Source organism: Manis javanica, chromosome 8 (genome assembly GCF_040802235.1).
Source record: "Manis javanica isolate MJ-LG chromosome 8, MJ_LKY, whole genome shotgun sequence".
Taxonomy (NCBI): domain Eukaryota; kingdom Metazoa; phylum Chordata; class Mammalia; order Pholidota; family Manidae; genus Manis; species Manis javanica.
Genome location: NC_133163.1, coordinates 93091049 through 93103724, shown reverse-complemented (window position 1 = coordinate 93103724; position 12676 = coordinate 93091049). Strand labels below are relative to the sequence as shown.

Sequence of the window (12676 nt, the reverse complement as noted above, 5' to 3'; positions counted from 1 at the left end):
TTATAGTGCCCAGAGATCCCCAGATTCCCTGCCTCTGGTCTAAGTGTCCTGTCCTGCCCCTTTAAGACTTCCAAAAAGCACTCTCCAAACCGAAACAACAACAGCAACAATGAGAGAGGGAACAGAAAGAAAAAAAAAGGAAAAAACACGCGATTTTTTTTTTTTTGTCCTCAGGTGCCAGTCCCAGGCACCCGCTCACTGGTACTGCTGCCCTGTCTCCCTAGCACCAGGGTCCCTGTCCTTTCAAGACTTCCAAAAAGCACCCACCCACCGGTCACGCAGGGAAAGAACGCTCGATATTCTTTGTCCTCAGGCGCTGGTCCCAGGCACCCGCTCACCAGTCCCGCTGCCCTGCCTCCCTAGCACCGGGGTCCCTGTCCCTTTTAGGCTTCCAAAAAGCACTCACAAAAAATAGAAAAAAAGGGGGAAAAACGCGCGATTTCCTCTGTCCTCAAGTGCCGGTCTCAGGCACCCACCCACCAGTCCTGCAGGGAAAAACGTGGGATATTCTTTGTCCTCAGGCGCCGGTCCCAGGCACCCGCTCACCAGTCCCGCCGCCCTGCCTCCCTAGCACCAGGGTCCCCGTCCCTTTAAGGCTTCCAAAAAGCGCTCGCCAAAAAGAGAAAAAAACAAGGGGAAAAACACGCGATTTCCTCCGTCCTCAGGCGCCGGTCTCAGGCACCCGCCCGCCAGTCCCGCAGGGAGAAACGCGGGATATTCTTTGTCCTCAGGCGCCGGTCCCAGGCACCTGCTCACCGGTCCCGCCACCCTGCCTCCCTAGCAACGGGGGCCCGTCCCTTAAGGCTTCCAAAAAGCACTCGCCAAAAAAAAAACCGCTCCAGTTTCTTTCCACCCGCCGGGAGCCGGGGGGAGGGGCGCTCGAGTCCCGCCGGGCCGGGGCTTGTATCTTACCCCCTTCGCAAGGCGCTGGGTTCTTGCTGGTGTGGATGTGGTCTGGATGTTGTCCTGTGTCCTGTGGTCTCTATTTTAGGAAGATTTTTCTTTGTTATATTTTCATAGCTCTATGTGTTTTTGGGAGGAGATTTCCACTGCTCTACTCACGCCGCCATCCTGGCTCCGCCCTGAATATTTCATATTTGAATAACAATGAATCATGCCTTGAAAATAATAAACCAAAATCATTATTGGTGGAATTATATATCTTGACACTCAGATGGCACCACACTACCACCCATAGGAACCCAGATTGATGTTGATGACCTGAAACTAGCAAAAATCTCAGCAATCTGAAATCAGAGCCTATTTAAGGCTTCACTGATGATGTATTAGTAACAAAGCATCCTTTTCCCAAACTGTAGGAATTCTGAAGTTCAGCTGGGGTTTTGTAATGCAACAAAGATTGTGCAATAGCCAAACCTCTTAGTAATCTTATATTAACTAGAGCTCTCAGTAAATACAAAAAAGTTTTGTTTTAAAGATACCAATTAGTATTCCAATTAGGTGCCTTGGTGTACAGGTTACTATTAGTAGTCTTTAGTCATATTTTAAATAACTTGCTGCTCTTTGAACCAAAGAAAGAGATAGTAGTTTAAGATGATTTTGAGGGCTTGGAGAGCTCTTCTTTGGTCCACTTTTGCAAATCACTGCCCTACAGAATGAGTAAGGAAATTCTCTTATTTAGTTATAATAACCATGGCTTGCAACATTGAAGGTAGAGAGTTTAACTGGTCCAGCAATGGCCTGAGCAGCCCGTTCTCCAGCCTCTTGTTACCAGAGAGAATTGACCTTGCTGTTAGTTCCCTTGTGCTTATCTCATGCAGATTAAGGTCAACCTACTAAACAAGTGGTTGAGTCACTTTATCTCTCAGCCCTTAAAAAATTGGCTAGATTATTCCACAGATTGCATCCAGCTCTAATTTCAGTGATTCTCCTAATCCTAGGGTTGTACTGCTACCACGAATGCCGGTAATTAGGTATTATCTTCCAGACATTAAAGAGTATCATACTGTTGGCTCTTAGGGGGACCTAAGAAGAGAGTAATCACAGTGGAGATCCTTCTGGATGATATTACTTCTTACTGGTTTCAAATAAAAATGGGAATAAACCTTATGAGCTCTTCCAGTTTTATTGTCATCACCAGTTTTCTTTTAGGCTGAGCCATCCATAGTGTAGGAGGATGGCTGGCTGCTCAGTTACTGCATTTGAGGGATCACGCCCATTTTCCTTTTCAGGATGATATTGACTCGGACCCAGCCATCCTGTGCTAAAGGTGAAAGAAGACGTTGGCTTTATCCAAAAAGAGCTATAATTATGTTCTAGAGCAACTTTCTGAAATTGAAAATAGCTCCTTCATCTATAGGAGATGGGAATGGAATACCCAGGCACAGTGTCCCTCTGCTCCTGTGTAGACAAATGGTGGTTTTCTTATCTTGTCTGAGAAACTGGGGGTCAGAGAATATACAGTTAATACCCTATTCGACATTCTTTCTGTGCTCTTCATTCTGACCTTCATTGTGGGTATCTCTGAATCTCTCCTGTGGTTGTATTTATTTTTTACTCTCCAGATTCTTGATGTTTCCATTATGTCCATTATACAGCAGATAAGAGCATGGAAACCCTTTTTTTAAAGATAGCCATTACTACTTTAATTCAGAGAGTGAAACCCACCTTTGTGTGGGGTTTGGGTGTGGGCATGATAGCAAAGCTCTAGCATGCCACTGTGTAAAAAGGTCAGTCCTCAAAGTACTACTTTGTTCAAACAAGTCAACTCTTTTCACTTTTGCCTTCCTAAGACTTGATGTGTTTCCAGGATGGAGAGTGCATCAGCTCAGAGTGCAGTCTCTCATTTCAACCCTACTTATCTCATTACTTCAAAAAAAGGGGAAACTGCATTTGAACCCTTACTTTAGAAAATTGTGATTTTTAAAAAATAATTGTACAAATGTTGACAAGGTCATATTCCTCCAACATGGAGGGACAAGATTGACTAAACCAATGCAGAAGAGACAGTTGACTGTAAACTGGTAATGTCAGATGAAGACTGGATTCTATAAATGCATCTCAATCTTTAGGCATATTTAACTGCCAAACTTTATAGAGATTATCAGGACACTGTATATTTAATAACAGATTTTCTCACTGTGGGTTAATCAGAAGATGTTTTTGTTAAGTCCTCTTAGGGAGAAGTATTAAAGAGGATTCATCTAATTAAATGTTCTTATGTTGTAAGGGCTTTCTTTGCTGCAAAGCAGCCAGTGATGTTATATCTCCACCATACTGAATGTTTACTTCCTTCTTGAGGTGCCCACGGTCTGCAGATGATGAGCGAAAGCACCCTGTCCTCTGCCTTTTCTGTGGGGCTATACTGTGTTCTCAGAACATTTGCTGCCAAGAAATTGTGAATGGAGAAGAGATTGGAGCTTGCATTTTTCATGCACTTCACTGTGGAGCGGGAGTCTGCATTTTCCTGAAGTAAGTAGTGAGTGATCTGGAAGATTCATAATGAACTTAGGGGGTCTGGGTCCAATCTGGAAGCCAGTGTGGCAGGACAGTGTGTTTAATAGGAAATGATCTATCAGAAGTTAGAGTAAAGATCTATTGTTCACATGAGATTGCATTCGAGAAGGTATTACAGAGTAAGTAGTTAAAAAAGAAAGAATTCTGTTCACATTTTTATTCTTTGTGGAAAATGTTTTATTGATTACTTTGGTATTATGTAATACTCAGGTGAAAATTGCAGTGAAAGAGCTTAGAGTCCTAAAATTTATAATTAAAAAGTACACATGTAAGTTGTTACTCTAGGTTGTCCTTTAAATGTTTTATTAATGTTCTTCATTTCCTCTGTCAACCCACTGTTGTTTTCCCTGGTCTCTTAGCAAAAGACTGAGAGTGGAACAATAGTAATTCATATTTATGAAAGGAGAGTACAAATTACCTGAAAGAGAAAATTCACAGTGGTGTGTGTGCTTTTTTTTCTTTCCATTCTCTTTTCTTTCCATGTCATGTAGTTTCTGTTTACATAAGCCCAAATATCTCATTGACTATGGAAACATATATAATCATTGCTTGTAGGCATCTGTTGGAACAATGGGAATGAATGCATAGAAGCAAAACCCAAAGATGTATTTTGTTCTTCTACAGCAAGTAAACCTACTACCTATTCCAGCTGTTTAATTCATAATTTCTTTCTATAGCGTTTATCCTCTCTGTACACATGTACATGAGCATTATATTTGATGTCTATTTCTCTGCTGTAAGAGTCCCAAGTACCTTCAAACTGGCGGTGGTTCTTCATAGTCTGCGCTACTGGAGGCTGGCTCTTCAGAAAAGGCTTAATGCTTCCCTAGCTGACCTTCCTTCTGGCCAAGGTTATCAGACTGGGAGATGTGGCTGTGTTCTTCTGTAAGCACCTTCCCTTCTCCAGGTCATAGGTCAGGAAACAGAACAGAAACAACCTCAGCCACCATTTTCCAGGGTATCTGTGGCTCAAGCAGGACAGTCTCCTTCCTCTCTTGAATACATTCAGTCAGTATTACTGATCTCATTCCCTAAATCCATTGATACTTTCATGTAGCTTCAACAAAAATAGCAATGTTTGTTTTAAAAAAAAAGAACACAATTTAGTCTGTCTATGCTTATATTGTCTTTATATACTGAATTCCTAACAGATACTGACCATGTCTTTTTTCAAATTAACTTTTATACAGTGAACATATGTGTGTCATTTGCACACATGCACTTAATAGTATTTCCTATTGGTTGATTTTGTCCTTCAGAATCAGAGAATGCAGAGTGGTCCTGGTGGAAGGTAAAGCCAGAGGCTGTGCTTATCCAGCCCCTTACTTGGATGAATATGGAGAAACAGACCCTGGCCTGAAGTAAGATGTTTAAAAAATCAGTCATATTGTTGTACATGGATGGTAACCGTTCTATAATACTAAAAATTTATGCTAATATTGAGAGCTACTTTTAAATAGCTATGAATTAAAAATATTAAATATGCCATCCTAAGTATAACACAAAATTTTTGACAACTTTGTGCTTTTCCAAAATTTGAGGGTAACACTTCTCCAAAATTTTTATAAATACCAGCCATCCTAATGTTTGAATCAACCTTGCTTTAGAATTACTTAGAAGGTTTAAGTGACACTGATATATAAAAAAAAATCTGTAGTATCCACTGTGGGAATTGGGTTTAAAGTGGATATTCATTATTTCCATTGCAACACTTAAAACTCATTACCCAGAGCTATATCAGCCTTCTTTGCTTCCAAGCATTAGCAAAATATTTAGAAGCCTGAACTTTTCTATATCTTCTCTGATATTGGGAACTTGAGTACTACTCATGGCATATAAGAAAGAGTGTGTCTCCAAAGTACATACTGAAAAAGAAGATAAACTGTCTCTTTTTGTCAACGGAAACTCAGTTCTTTAGAAGTATTACTTGGAATGAATAAGTTACTAGATGGGGCTTGGAACTTTTTTGATCCTAGGGAGATTTATTTTTATTGTCATAGCATTTGACCTGTATAGAGATAGTCTTTGGATTTAGGGAGAAAAATGCTGAGTAGTTAAAGTGGTCAGTGACTGAGGGAGGATAAGAGATCTGAGTTGTTCTAGAAAGACACAGAGATGCAGAATTTTAAAATTAATTAGGCAATTTGAAAATACCCAACCAGAAGAGACACTTGAGTGCCTCAGGAATGAGAATCTCTCAGTTCTCCACTACTGGCAACAACCAAATTTGAGTAATTTTTGATTAGCCATTATGCAGTGTCATACACTACAGCCTTAGGTGATGGGGAGTAATTTTACTTAAATATTTACTAATCACCAACAAATCTGTTGTATATAAGGACAGTTATAACTAAATATTTCTGAGGAGCAGAATATACTTTGAGGGCTTAGTGTTATACCTCTGGTCTAACCTCTCCTACTCAAAAAAACAGAAATCAAAGCTGAATAAACTATATGAGACCAAAAGCCATTAGAGCTCCACTCCCGCTACCACCCAAAAAAGAATAGAGCTGCTTCAAGTTATAAATCTTACTAGCCATTTAAATGAGACCCCATAATGCCCATGGGTATACTTGACCTATTTTCTGAATAAACAAGAAATAAATTTCTGCTTTGTTAGCTAAGTAACCTATCAAGTTCATAGAGACCAGTGGTGATGGGAAAATAATCTTTTTTAAAACCCTGTCCTGGTGATTCCTCCCAGCTCCAAGAACATCTCAGGTGTTTTATATCTCGACTCACTTAGGCAATAAAGATGCGGTAGTTACTTAATTGAAACTTACATGTTGGTGTTTTTTTTTTCCTGAAGGAGGGGCAACCCCCTTCATTTATCTCGTGAGCGGTATCGGAAGCTCCATTTAGTGTGGCAACAGCACTGCATTATAGAAGAGATTGCTAGGAGCCAGGAAACTAATCAGATGTTATTTGGATTCAACTGGCAGTCACTGTGAGCTCCAGCGCTGCCTCGGGACAGTCACGAATGAAAACAGTAATGAAGACAGATTCAAAATTATGGAGAACTTTCTGACGGCTGAAGAAGGGTTGGAGGGTCTTTTGCTCTATGTCCAGATTTACATGCATTAATAAAATATTCTTTATCGGGGTGTTGCTTTCAGTTAGGGAACATATGCGTAAAGGAAAAGAAGGACATAGATTAATCTGTTTTATGTTCTAGAACACTAAAAGAATGCTTCTTCACCCCAAGTGTCTGATTCTGCTAACATTTCTGGAAAACTCATTTATCTTCATAATCTGTCGTTTCATTTCGTTTCATTCACCTGGTAAATGGAGTCACATCAAGCAGCTGTGGACATTTTTATATGTTGGTTAACTCTACTACAATTTTGTGTTTGGTATTTCCCCTGCCATCCCCCAGGTTTAGCTGATATTGGATCACTGACAAGATTCTAATAATCTGTGATAGTCTTTCTTGCAGCTAAAGAGGAATTGCAGAAACCATGCAGTATACTTCAATTGAGAAAGCATTCTGAAAAGTAAATTTTTATTATCTCTCTTAAGGAAGTATCCCTAATGTGCGTGCCACTTATTGTTTCAGCCAGAAATTAAACAATCTCTATAGAGGCAGAGTTGCCATTTCTAAGGCAGGTCTCTGCCAGTATGTAAAAGCTTCTTTCCCACTGTAGACCTCAAGAAGAGTTAGGGTATGTAGACATTATTCATCACTGATGGGACAAAATGCCTGTAATCCTCACTTCTGACCACAGATAGCTTTGTTGACTTTTGAAATTATACTTTACGTTTTCTAAAGGCAGGTTTCTAAAATGAGTTCACTCATCTCTTGATTGTGGCACCATCCTATTTGACTCTGATACAGTTCTTAAGTAAATTATCTATAGAATGGAGATAAGAAATTCCCCCAATGGATGGAGCATGGCAGCTGTAAATTAGAACAATCAGACTTAAGGCAATTCTATAAACTTCTATGTCTTTGTAAAAGACACATCCTTCATTTGTTATCTGTGTGCAACTCTTTCATAAATGCTGTTTATGACTAGTACAACCATCCAAAAGAGCCATGTAATCAATAGTCTGTGACCTGTTCTAACTTGCCATGGTTGATCCATCTTGTTTATAAATAATTGAGCTCTCCCAAATCTGTGCATAGACTTCTTGGTTTTTGCCTTAACTTTTTATATCAAGAACTTGTGATATAAAATGGCAGACAGAAGGTAAATTGAAATCTTGCGTTTTAGCTTCTCTTGTCTCTGAGCTAATGTTAGGAATTTAAAAAATGCATTCAAAGACCATATTATTTTGCCTTTGGCAACTAGTGTCATATATATGTGTATAAATGTTTTCTTACCCTTTTGCTTAGCAAAGGCAAGCAAATAAAAATATATTTGCAAGGTGATTAATGATGTACATTTGGGGTTAGATTTTTTGGGATTTTATGTAAAGTAAAGAAGAGGTGGATTTTGCAGTAAGGGATTGGCATGAACAGGCATCAGAATCAATCATGATTTTCTATTTGAATAGTTGTTGTGCAGAAGGTATCAGGAAATAGATATAACTCCATTGAACTATTTCTAACAATTGATGGGTGAGGCTCAGGAAATTCAGTATTCAGTTTGTCAAATTTGCTAATATTTTTAAATGATTAGAACATTTCCCTTTATTCCTTATATAATCGCGTTGGATGGGAAGTCTGAGTCAGAATAGGCAACAAAAGATGCTGACTTCATCCCTAATTGATTGGCCCCAGTTCAGCAAAGATAAACTGAATTTTTATTTCTAGTCTTTTTATATTCACTTCAATGCTGAAGCTAAGCTCTCAAGCTGCCAGAAGGACTATCCTGCAATGGCCAGTCAGACAGACCTTTACTGCCAAAGAACTTGTTTCATATTGAGGTCCACTTACTAAGACTGATTCAGATCTCTGCACTTTTGGTGAACCTATGTCTCAGTGCTGTCCCAGCCAAGGGATATCAGATTATATTCCACTATCCTAGTGCTTTGCCTTCATCATTGCAAACAATTTAATTATGCTATTAAAGTTTACTTACAAATGAGCAAAAAGTCACTTTATTTTCTTTAGTGTAGTATGTAGAGGGACTAGTTCAACAGGATGGCTCCAAAACTGTGTTTTTCTAATGCTTAGTGAGGGACTGGCAAGAACTTTAATGATACAAAGAAGAAAAGCATATGTCTGTATAATTAATTTATTACATTGGTGTATGGACTGTGAGTTCACCTTTTAGTGGTCATTTGTCATTTCATAACAACTATGCATTTTGGTTCACTGTGATGATGATCTATATTTAGTGACTGCAACATGTTTATACCACTGATTCAAATTCCATCCATGATGAAGTTATACAAATAATGCATATATTGGTATCTTTTATCACAAAATGTAAATTTAAAACTTGTATAATGTTCTTGTCTTTTTGAAATAAAATATCTCATATGTGTATATTTACAAAGAAAAAAGGGACTTCTCATGTTTGAGGATTTGGGTTTGAAGTATAAAAATCTATACCTAGAAAGGAGCTCTAATTAAAAGTTATCTTTGTCAGCCCAAATTCTTTAAAAGTCATAGGTATTTATTTAGTTTAAAGGTCTCCAAACCTTTTGACCATATACTCCATCAGTAAGTAATTTTTAAGCATGCTTAGTATATATATATATATAGAGAGAGAGATATAGTTATTTTACATTCAGGCAATACTGTAGTAATGCATTAAGTACATTATAAAATGTTGCCCAAAATAGAGATTTTAAAAATCATTTGAAAAATAGATTATTTCTATTTAAATATCTTCCAAGTGAATCTACACATCCCTTTGCATATGCACACCCCATTGTGGAGATGGCTGCTAGAGCACACTGCCCAGAAGAACTCTGCAATGATGGAAATGTTTGTATTTGTACTCCTGTATGGTAGTCACTGTCCCCATGCAGCATCTGAACATTTTAAATGTGGCTAGTGAAGCTGAGGGCCTGAATTTTTTATTTGGTTTGATTTTCAGTAATTAAATGTGTATAGTTATGTGTGGCTAGTGGCTACTATATAGGATAGCATAAGTCTAGTGTAACAGTTCTCAAACTTGACTGTGTGTGTTAGAATCACCTAGACCATTAACAAAATTTAAATTTCTAGTTTTCACCCTAGATTCTGAATCAGTATCTTCTGGGACTGAGCGATTGAGCCTTAAGATAATGAGTGTGATTTCCTTCTGTTGTAATCCATAACTCTTCACTTAGAATTTACTGCTTACTTTCTTTTTACCTCAGTGATTTCAGACTAAGAGCCAAAGAGCTTCTGGGAGAAAAGTAGACCAGAGAGGGGAAAAGTGCCAAACCTGAGTAGTTGCAATATTTCATTTTGAATTTCTGTGTAAGCTTTCATTTAAGGAAAGGGCACCTGGAATTAAAACAAAAACAAAAACCCATTGCTTTAGTTTTAAGACTTTAAAATATTCTAGGAGGGTAACACTGAAGGCATTGAAGGAAAGGGCTTGGGGTGGGGAAATGAAAATACTAGGCACTTTAAAAAAAAACAAAAAAAGAAAATACTAGGCACTTGTAACTGACAGGGATAAGTTCATTAAGTGCTGATCTTAGAGTAGCTGAGCATCACTTGGAAAAAACAAATCATACACCAGGCAAATTGCTCACAATTTGACTACATTAAAATTTAAAACATCTGTACAATAAAGGGCACTATTAGTAAGGTTAAAAGATACTGAATTAGGTGTTTCAATCATGTCACCAGTAGAGTTTCTGTACCCCCCAAAACTCTTCCTGAAAAGCATGTACTTAACTAAGCAAGATAAAAGAAAAAGCCAAAGGTTCAGCAAAAGAGGTTACTGGCAACCCGCAACCACTCAATAGGAAACCTGGGCAATCAGGACTGAGAATTACCAGCAAGGCTAACAGAAGCCCTCACATGCTTTAAGTTGAAGGTGGGTGAAAGAACTGCTTGGCCTTGAAAGAATCAAACAATGTGGTAGCAGTTTAAGTCCTTCTCTTTCTTGTAAAAACCATTAAATACTGCTTTCTTTAAAGAATGAGCCTCCCCTGTGGAAAACTCTGAAAAAACAGAAACCAGATTGAGAATAACAGCAATACTGTGAGTAAGAGAGTTCAGATTGTGAGTATGAGTGACATATAAAGTAATTCATTAGCAAAATCCTGCACTTAAAGGTTTAAGTACAAAAGAGTACTATTTTAGCACTTGACATTAACAACAGGAGGGAACCCTGGAGCTGTGAAACTAAGTTTTCATGACCCACCCTTGCTCATTTGACAAGCGCTTCCTTCTAATGGTCCAGCAAACCAATCTCATTTAGAAAAAAAATAAAACTAATACTTAATTTTATATGTCAACTTGACTGGCCTAAGGGATGTGCAGATAACTGGTAAGACTTAATTTCTGGATGTGCCTGTGAGGGTGTTTGTGGAAGAGATGAGAGTTTAATTCAGTAGACTGATCAGAGATCGTCCTCACCAATGTAGATGGGGATCCACTGGGTGCCCCAATGGAACAAAAATGGGGAGGATCCCTCTCGAGCTGTCCATTTTCTAATCTCAAACTTTGGAGCTCTTGGTTTTCAGGTGTTTGGACTCAGACTGAATTATATCTCTGACTTTCCTGGTTCTCCAGCTTGCACACTGCAGATTGTGGGCCTCCATAACCAGATGAGCTGATTTGTAAATTAAATCTATCTCTACATATATACATATATATCTATATGTATACACACACATACATACATATACATATATGTCATATTAACATTCATATAGTCTTACACTGATTGTTTCTCTAGAGAACCCTGGCTAATATAAGAACCTGTCCCCAAACAAAGGTATTAAAAGAAAAAGAAAAGCAAAAATGAACTGAGTAAATCTGCAATAACTCATGAGAACAGTAAAAAATTGTGGCCACAAAGCAAATGAAAACTGTAACCTAATATTTCAAAATGAGTTGTAAGAAACTAAGAAAATGATCAAAGTGTTGATAAGAACACAACTCAGAAATGTAATGGGAGGTCTCAAAAATATGGAAAGAGAACAGGAGGATGTGAAACTCAAGTAGAATTAGGGAAACAGTTTAGAAATTCCTAAGTTAGAAGGAGTACAGAAGTGAAAAGTCAGTGAAAAGCACAGCCAAGAAAGAAAAGATGGAAAGGAGAAAAATCAAAGATAAAAAAGTGAAAGATCCAGAAGATAGGCAAAGAGTATTGAAGGTATATCAACTGGAATCCCTGATGAAATCCAAAGCAATGGAACAGCATACAAATGGGAAACTAATGTGATAAAACTTTCCTGAAAAAAAAACCCACCTTGAATATGCACATTGAAATGGAACACTGTAAAATTCAGGCTGGGAGAGTCAACACCAAGGCATATCCTAATAAAGCTGTGGGGTCTTAAGAACAAATGGGACAAAATCATTTGGACATCCAGGCAAAAACTCTTAAGTCACTTGCAAGATGAAGATTGGCAGACTTCTTGGGAGCAACGTTTTAGAGATACTCAATAAATGGATTTTCAAGGATTTTTATACCCAAACTGCCCAAGTATAAAGTCTACACAGATAGTTTAAAGCATGTTAATACCCAGGAAATATTTTTTTCCATGAGCCTTAATAAAGGAATTTACCAGAGAACAATTTTCAATCATATAATGGTTACAGAAGATGCTTTGGCACATGGTCTGGGGGTTGAGCATTGACTATGTTCATAAGAATTAAGATTAAAGATAGATGGGGATGAGAGACAAAACCAGATGCTCTGATAATGTACAATTAATACAACTAACAGAAAACTGGAGGAAAGGAATGAGTGGGTAGCTCCCTGCATAATGCATTAGCTAGAAGTAAAAAGATACTACTTGAAGTTGACAAATCAAGAAATTAAGTTTTACGCAACTTGACACTAGGATAAAACTAGTCTCTGGATAGTGAGAAAGAAGGGGCCAATAAGTAGTTTCAAAGCAGCTTACATATTAGGGAAGCAACACAGTATTTAAAGAGTAGTAAAGTATTACATAAAGATACTGGTGTAAAGTTTATAACTAGAATTACAACACTGAAAGCGGGAGGGGGGTTTTGGAAGGGAAGGCAGAGAAAACAGACTATGTAGTGAAACCATATAACAAAATTCAGAGCAATTGATAAATGTAACAGAGACCTACTGAAAAAAATCAGATAAGCTAACAAATTTGGGTGAAA

At 38.0% G+C, this 12676-nt stretch overlaps 1 protein-coding gene across 1 annotated transcript in view; it reads left to right on the top strand.

Annotated features, from left to right (window-relative positions):
• Positions 1-8984, top strand: part of UBR1 (ubiquitin protein ligase E3 component n-recognin 1) — a 204117-nt gene extending 195133 nt beyond the window's left edge. Inside the window, exons 45-47 of the mRNA XM_037018909.2 lie at positions 3262-3432; positions 4737-4838; positions 6287-8984. Of these exons, the coding sequence (XP_036874804.2) occupies positions 3262-3432; positions 4737-4838; positions 6287-6428 (415 nt within the window). The 3' untranslated portion in view covers positions 6429-8984. The remainder of the gene's footprint in view (positions 1-3261; positions 3433-4736; positions 4839-6286) is intronic.
• The last annotated feature ends 3692 nt before the right edge of the window (positions 8985-12676 follow it).